This window comes from Nicotiana sylvestris, chromosome 12 (genome assembly GCF_000393655.2).
Source record: "Nicotiana sylvestris chromosome 12, ASM39365v2, whole genome shotgun sequence".
In the NCBI taxonomy this organism is placed as follows: Eukaryota; Viridiplantae; Streptophyta; class Magnoliopsida; order Solanales; family Solanaceae; genus Nicotiana; species Nicotiana sylvestris.
In genome coordinates this window covers 20,643,445-20,651,849 of record NC_091068.1, presented here as the reverse complement: position 1 = coordinate 20,651,849, position 8,405 = coordinate 20,643,445, and the positions used below count along the sequence as shown (strand labels likewise).

General features: G+C 36.9%; 1 protein-coding gene across 1 annotated transcript; it reads left to right on the top strand.

The window, feature by feature from the left end:
* The first annotated feature begins 351 nt into the window (after nt 1-351).
* Nucleotides 352-7,110, top strand: LOC104238220 (enhancer of rudimentary homolog). Its single transcript, XM_009792521.2, has 4 exons — nt 352-509; nt 3,002-3,095; nt 6,101-6,221; nt 6,656-7,110. Exons 1-4 carry the CDS (start codon nt 387-389, stop codon nt 6,747-6,749), a joined length of 432 nt encoding a protein of 143 aa, XP_009790823.1. The 5' UTR covers nt 352-386; the 3' UTR covers nt 6,750-7,110.
* The last annotated feature ends 1,295 nt before the right edge of the window (nt 7,111-8,405 follow it).

The following is an 8,405-nucleotide window of genomic DNA, read 5'->3' as shown; positions in this document are numbered from 1 at the left end:
ATTATGTTGCATGATTTTGGGAAAAAGTACATCCAAGTTGTAAAAATTATAACCAAACACATATTTATCTTCAAATCAAACTTTAGTGAAACTCGGACGACAACAACAACAACAACAACAATAACAACAACAACAAACCCACTTCAATCCTATAAGTGTAGTTTGAAGAGCGTAGTGTGTATGCTGACCTTACCCCTACTTTATAAATGTACAATTTTCGATAGGCTCGGGATGAAACTCCAAATTTCAAAAAAAAAAACTTGGAATTTATGTCTAAACTCCTACATTAAACATGTAAATTCTAGCCGAAAAAGAACTTTAAAAAAAATAATATTCAAATTCACACAAATTGGGGACAAAGACATGACTCTGTCAACAAATTGTGTATGCTAAACGCGACTATCAAAGCAGCCCTCAGATTTTCCCCTTCCTTTATTCCTGCGGCTTTTTCGTTTTCTCTGTTTGCAAACTCATCAAAATACAAGCCTCGTCGTTCTTCATTCGTAATGGTAAATATCATTTTTCCAATTCAAACATTATTTTCGTGCTACTTTGATTGTATATCATGTGATTGTTAGGGTTCTGTTTTCTTTCTTTCTTCAATTTGGGTGTATTTAGGTCATTTTTAATGCCATAGGAGTGCAAAATAGAAATTGGCGGTGTTTTCATGTTAAAGTTGAAATTTTTTGTGTAGATTATTTGTTTTTACCCTCTACTTTTTGTCTTCTGTTTGCTGAGATGATTATGCTTTCAGCTGGCTTAAAGCCTTTAACTAATTAGCCCTCTATCTTAATTTAAACTGATAAATGATTACAAAGCTACTGGTTACGTTATCTTTTTTTTTTTGGTTACTTTTTTCTTTTGGCGGGGTGGGACGGGAATGATATTGGTGAGATTTGAACCAATATGACTTGAGTGTAACCTAAAACTTCAACCACTAGGCTATAGATTTAATCTCATCTTTGTTTAGCTTCATTATTAAAATTATTTTGTGGGTTGTTTGTGGGAGGAGGGGGGGGGGGTCTGCAAATGGGGGAAAGGGGAATCTCATGGGTGAGATTTTGGACCATGCACTCCAGGGCTTTGGTCTTGTGTAGGCTAAGTACTCGTCACGGGTTCGAACGCTGCCGTAGACAAAAGCCTGGTATTTGAATGGAGATGGGTAGAGGGGCTGGCCCATTATTCATTGAGTTTCGAATCGTCTGCTATTGGCCCTCGAGGCTTTCTCGGTTACCACAACAACAAAAAAACAAAGATTTGAAGCATGCACTACTTAGTTCAGTTGTGTGTTTTGGCGTTGGAGTGCCTTTTATCCTTTATGTTTCTTGGAGTAAATGAGGTAGTTAATAGTTGATGGAACTATGTGAGACATTTCCGGTGAATTAAGCTTCGGTTTTCAACGATTATATGCAATCATAAATTTTCTTGAAAGTATAAAATAGTTGAACACTTCAGAATGAATAGAGACAACAATTTCGGCTGCAAGGGTATGGTTGAGTGATTGAGGCATATGAGTGACATTCTGTAAATCTCAGTTTTTAGCCCAGCTACAACACTCAGTTTGAGATAATTAGCTTTGGTTTTGGTAGACAATTTTACCCGACACCTATATTGTGTGCACTCAATCTGGCCCAAACATCACCTTTGTTTTAAAAAATGAATGAAAATAAGCTTCTTATTATGCATACTATCCCCCCTCCCTTGGGGATGATCATTGTAATAATGTTGCAATAAAGATAGTATATTTCTATTGGATAGTTACACTAGAATAGGTTGTGCCCTCTAGGAATTCTATGGTAGCAAAATTGATGGTTAAGGGAGCAGTTTTGTGCTAAGTATATCCCACTGATGATATGTGTCTGTAATTGTTGCGTTGTCATGTGGTGGTTGACATATTGTAAAAGCAGATATGCTGAACTGATGAGTAAATCAGTTGTCCCTCTTTTACTTTTGGTTTTCTTAATTTATCTATTAAGTTTATTGTTTTCTGGGGGTGAACTGGGGTGCAAGAAACACTTCCTTGAGGAAGTTCCACTCTGAAATAAAATGAAACGATTAGAGTAGGTAGAACTTCTTTTCTAGTTGTGACTGAGCCTTTGGTACTTAAGCCTGTCTTTACTGATTTTGAACGTCTTAGCCCTATATATTGAGGACGTTTATTGATTCCTATGCTTGGTATTAGTTTCTTTTGCAATGGTATCCTGTTGCTCTCTCATGGCTACACCATCTGATGCTGCTTCAATAAGGTCTTGTCTCGTTTTTCTTGGGCAACATTATAATTTGACATCTTGTTTTATCATCTTTACCTTATAGTATGATTGCTTGGGCTGTGCTGGATCACTTTCTCTTTGAAATGTTCTTTCAGTGGAAAGATATTTTCTTCGTGATTTATGATCCTTATCCTGGGACGTACTGTATCACTTTCTTTTTTAAAATGTTCTTTCCGTGGAAAGAGATGTTCTTCGTGAATTATGTTTCTTATCCTCGAATATGGCTTTTACTCTTTTTTTAAAGCTAAGGTGCCCAAAGTCTCCAATCCTCTATCTGTAATATTGTCTAAACGAACACATACATAGACATTTTTGTCCACTTTGTCTACCTTTCGTGCCAAAGACATTTACAAAGACGCACGATATGCATCTAGCTAGAGGTAAAAGTTCTGATACATCTGCAACAACATTTTACTAACAGTTGAGAGAAATTAATCTACATAGTTCTGATTTTAAAATCTAAAAATCCTGTCCCAAGTTATGTAAGGCACTTTTGGACTTTGGGACATCCCCAAAGAGAATACAGCTACTTCATCGAGCTTACAGATTTTTAGGTAAGCTGTATTTGCATTCTGATTCTGAAAAGGGGTAAAGCTTGAACACTAATAGGAATGCTCTATGGGACAACATGTTCTCACTGGCATGATGCTTATAACTTAAATACATGGAGAACAAAATGAAGGCAAAAGTTACCTGCATATTTATTTGACAACTCTTTGGGTGTTATGCAGGCAAACCGGCATACTATTATTCTCATGCAAACATCTCAGAATAGAGCAACTCGCACTTTCATGGATTACGAATCAATAAGCCAAGCTATGGACGGTATGTATCATAGCACTACTACAAATACATACACTCTTGATATTTATCCTTTTGTGATTACCTATGTAATTGTTTTGAGACAATATTTGCTATTTCCTTTGAATGTAGTCAACCAGAAATAATGCACAAACCTAGGAAAAATTGTCAAGATCACAAACTTTTTTTTATCAATCAACATTATTTGTATCAGCTGCTTGAAATCTTTAACTAGAATCCTACATGCTTTGCATTCTATGACTAACACCTATGTTGCGCGGACTCTCCAAAATGCTGCCGCACCCGTGTCAGATCCTCCAAAAATACACTGCTTTTGGAGGATCTGACACGCACCTGGGGACATTTTCGGAGAGTCCGAGCAACATAGACTAACACTCATCCATTGCCTTCTCATTGAATTTTAAAAATTTTTGGTCTGGCTAATTCAAGTACGTTGTTCTGAACTTCCATTTTGTTCATCACACATTTAGATTACGTTGTACAGGAATTTTTCTGAACTAGGATGAGCCTATGAACGACGCATATCTTTTGACTTCCAGGTAAAGGAAATCAAGGCAATTGGAGAATCACTTCTTTGATGGATTAGATAGTAGAAAGGAACTGGAACCTATATGGACGTAGTCACTTACTTTCTAGGGATGAGTGTGATTGTTATGCTGAGGGTAGGGTCTTCTTAAATCTTAACAATACATTGTTTTGCTTTTCACTATTGGTGATACTTTGCATTCATAGGTGGTTACTTTCACCAAGGCTTGTAAAACACTAACAATATCACGACCCAAATCCAGGCCATGACTGACGCGTAGAGATTAATAAAGCAAGCCTTCAACCCATTCAGCCCGTAAAAACGGATAGAGCTTCCCCATGATTGGCTTCATTAGTGCTTTACATAACTTGTAGAGGTTACTGTTCCGTTTTTTTTAAACTCTCTCAGCATTGTCTTTTGCTCATTAAATAAATAAATTTATTTTTTTACCAATGAAAAAAGAAGATCGGAGAATTACTTATCACGAGAGTCAATTCGAGTAGGTTCCTCTGCTAATTGCATAGTCAATGAAGCAAGTGACAAATTAGTTGATTTTCAGGAACATGCAGTACCCAAAACTCAGTGCTATGTTTGTACCCGTGATTTGTGAAATCAAAATCTGAGGTCCTGATAGCTCATGTGGGGTCCGGGAGGCACAAGGTGGAGTCAAAAAAACTGTTATGGCTTGGTGTGTCAATACTGTCTTGCATTAAGATCTAGCCCATCTTGAAATCATCCTTGAGTAGTAAAAAGAATACCTTACTAGTAAGCTGGAGACCGGTGCATTAAAGTAAGGTTTCAAAAATGAGAATAGCACAGGGACAAGTGACAAATACAAATCTTGAAATTAGGGTACCTAGTGAACACAAATAAATATCTTGAATTTAGGGAACCGATTGAAACAACCAAGGTGGTTTATGAATCTGGTAAGTCGGAGGCAAGAGTTAGTGTCATCCAATGAAGATGTAAAATACCCAAACCAACACAGGCCGATTAGAGTTGGGTAAGTCTAACACACTGGATGCGTATGTTGCCCAATTAACGCGTCAGAAGAACTAGGTTAAATTGGGAAAGATAGAAATGGTCAAGAATCACAGTCATACCAAAACAATGGTATGGGTAGTATTGATGGGAGATAATTTCTGTAAATAGAGGAGAAAGAAATTGACCCATTGTGCAAATACTCTAGAGTTCCAACACTCCGACCATGAAATTGAAGGGGATGGGCAAGGACGAAACTACACCTGATATATTATGGTGTGCTTCAAGCATGGAGGAAGTAGTGAACTTGGTAATGAATGTGCCCAAAAAAGGAAAGTGGTTGTAGAAATGTCTATGTAGGGTAATTTCTCAGTACAATAGAGCTCAACCAGACCCTTTTTCAAGGTTTATCCTCTTTATTACACAAGGTCGGTGCCTTTAAGGCCATCTCAGAAGCATCTAAGGAGGACCCTCCTCTGTTTTTGGAGGGAGATACAACAAATGTGATGGGATGCTAGGGCATCACAAGGAGCTGCTGGTACCTTACATGAGAGACATAGGAGGGGGTATACTAGAGGTAGAATTAAGAGAGTATGAAGGATAAAGGCAAGATGGGGAAGGGGTCTGGATAAAGGTGAGTCTGGCTTGTTATTGCGGAATATTAGGATCATGGAGAACTAGAAAGGTGTGTTAGAGGGATGAGAAAAATTAGAGAGGCAGACTAAAAAGAGAACCTACATTTATTGTATGTGGGTACTTTTAGTTGGTGGTTGGTGACGGTGATTGGTGCCTTGTTTTCAGTAAAAGTCTCAAATTTTATGTCGTAGGTAGTAGGTTACAGTATGAATTTTGTAAAGAAATAGGTGTAGGTTCTTATACTTCTGTATACTTTTTGTGAGGGGGTAATTTTTCCCAACAACTTCAATAAAACCAACTTCATAACCAAAACTTTTGAAAAAAGTTTGGATGGAAGCAAAGCTCAAAATTTTAAGCATTCTATGATTTGAAGTAAAGAAGGATAGTGGGATGATATTATTTGATGGGTGATGTAAATTCTCTACTTTTTGGTATACTTCTTGTATACGGGAGTTTTCTCCCTTTTGATTAATACAATTTACCTTATAAAAAAATGATATTATTTGATGGGGTAGGAGAATGGGATGGTATTATTCGAAGGGAGAGAATCTTGTTAGTAATGTTTTACTTGCATATTTCTCAAATTCTCATCCTTTCTGGAATTTATATGATTTATAAGAAGGGTAAGGGGTGTCGGTGGAACGTGTTTTTCTTTCTTGCTCCTAATTGTCCTTCCTTGGCTTGGAAAATGGAGGCACATGAATGATTGTTGTGGTTATAGATGAAGGGAGAAAATCTTCAGGGGAAACAAGTTTTTTTTTTTTTGGCTAAATTTGTTACTATCTGCATGTAAATTAAGTTACAGTTTTCATCTTCTTTTCTTCTCTTCTGCTATTACCCTTTTTACAAAGTTTTTTGCCTGCAGGAATTTGTGCTTTGTATGAGAGGAAACTCAAGGAATTGAACCCAGCCATCAGAGAAATTACTTATGATATTTCAGATCTTTACAATTTCATAGATGGCCTTGCCGATATGAGTGCACTAGTGTACCTCTCTCTCTCTCTCTCTCTCTCTCTCTCGCTCCCCCCCCCTCCCCCAAACACACACAGATCCCACTCTTGTACCTCTGAATAGAATCCCATACCAGAGAAATATACAAGTGTTGCATATTGTGTTATTTACACAGCAAAAGCATATATGAACATGTAAATGTGGCTCCGTGAGAGCAGGTCGATGCATGCCTACCTCTTTTCTGCACCAAAATTTTCTGTTCATCTCAGTGATTTTGAAACACACACAGATGTCATAAGCATGTTTTCTTTAGACATCTCGGGTATCTGTACTTCTGTTTATTAACCGGATGAACTGCTATGTGCACATCAAATGATTGGCCCGTGGTCCATCATACTTAGACACGATTCTTAGCACTCACTACGCTGTTGAAATGTAATTAATTCCAGCATTCTTTTATGACTTGCAGGTATGATCACTCACTCCAGGCTTACCTGCCCTATGACCGACAATGGATAAAACAGAAAACATTGCAACACCTGAAAAGGCTGGCATCACATTGACTATTGTTTTAGAGGCTAGTTTCTATCTACCATATTCAGTTAATTTCCTATTGCCTTTTATGAAGAAAAGGCCATGAACTGGAGGGTCAGAGTCTGGAGTAAGAATCTCTTACAATGGGAACACTATGTATGATATGCTTCTTTTCCCTGAAATCCAAATCCTATTTGCAAAAGTTCAACTGGAAACCAACTGTTGTCGGAACAGCACGCTGTAGTGGCCTTGCAATTTGAATCGTGGATGTATAATTTGCATAGTTCCGTAAATTGTACGAGCATTTTGAACGTGATAGTGATTTTATGAAACTTCCTGTACTTTTCAGCTACTTATAGTGGATATATATACAAGTTTATCTATGATAAATGAGTGTGGTTTCTTGTAAATATAGTATATACTTGATCAAATAGGTGGGCATGAGCAAGTCTTGGTTGGACATAGACACCTTATTAAGGAAAGGAAGCCCAAAAGTGGTCTGAGTTGGATAGGTTTTGTTGCCCAACTCGTTGTTTTTTGCTTTACTTTATGCATCCTTAATCTGAAATGCTGTCTTGAGTAGTTTCTTCCTACTAGGAGTTTGTGCCATTCCCGAGGCTTGAAACCGAGATCTCTGATTAAGGGTTTAGGAATTTCATCATCAAATCACTCATTGATGGTATATGAATTCTTTGGTTGTTTCTATATCGTTTTTATTTTTGTTTTTGTTTAATTTGTAATGCCCTCCTTCAAAACCATGTATTTCTTGCTAGTGTTTAGACAATAACTACGTCAAAGTTGAAATATGAATGGATATTACTTTTAAAAAAGGCAAAATACATAAGTTACCCCCTGAATTATGGACCAAATCCTTATTACACATTTTTTACGGACAAAAATTACCTTACACACTTAACTTTTCTAAAGTGTAGTTAAGACGCACCACTTTTTTAAAATATGTGTAATGTCATGCACCAATAAAGTCGTGACAATGTCCTAACTCAAGGAACAAAAAAGAAAAATACTAAATTTACATCATAATTGATATATTTAAAAGAAAACAAGAAAAAACGAAAAATAACCCCCCGTCCCTCCCCCACGTCTCTCATCTTCTTCAAGCCCCCACATCCGTCGAATTACTCCTCTAAACTCCAACAGCCATGGAAATACCCATCAGAAAGAATCTATTTCAAGTTGAAAATGCACAAAAATGAACACCCTTTCATGAGTTCAACAAACGATCTTATTATTCAGCATGGCACTTCGTTGGCGGAAAAGGAAAAAAAAAAGTAAAAAATGATGGTGCTTTAAGTGTTGGCCATGACAGCCACCACTAACGCCATTAATTTTTAGAGCAAAACCTGCAAACACTATAAACTCCTTCACACTCATTCAAAAAAAATTAAATTTTTGAAGTCAAAAAAAGAATCAGCAGATCTAAAAATAAAGTTATGAAAACAAGTGGAGAAATCAGTCACTGATTTCATTAGCAGATCTAAAAATATTTAAACTTGAAGGAGATGACTAATTAATTTGGAACTTGGACCTAGCTCTAAAACTATTTTTTGTGTTTCAGAGTTTAATCTATGGAGAAGACAAAGTAGATGTCCAAGGGAAAACGAAAACGGGTGGGGTGTGAGGTGGGGGTGTGGAAAAGAGACCAAATTATTTGGAGATGAAATAAC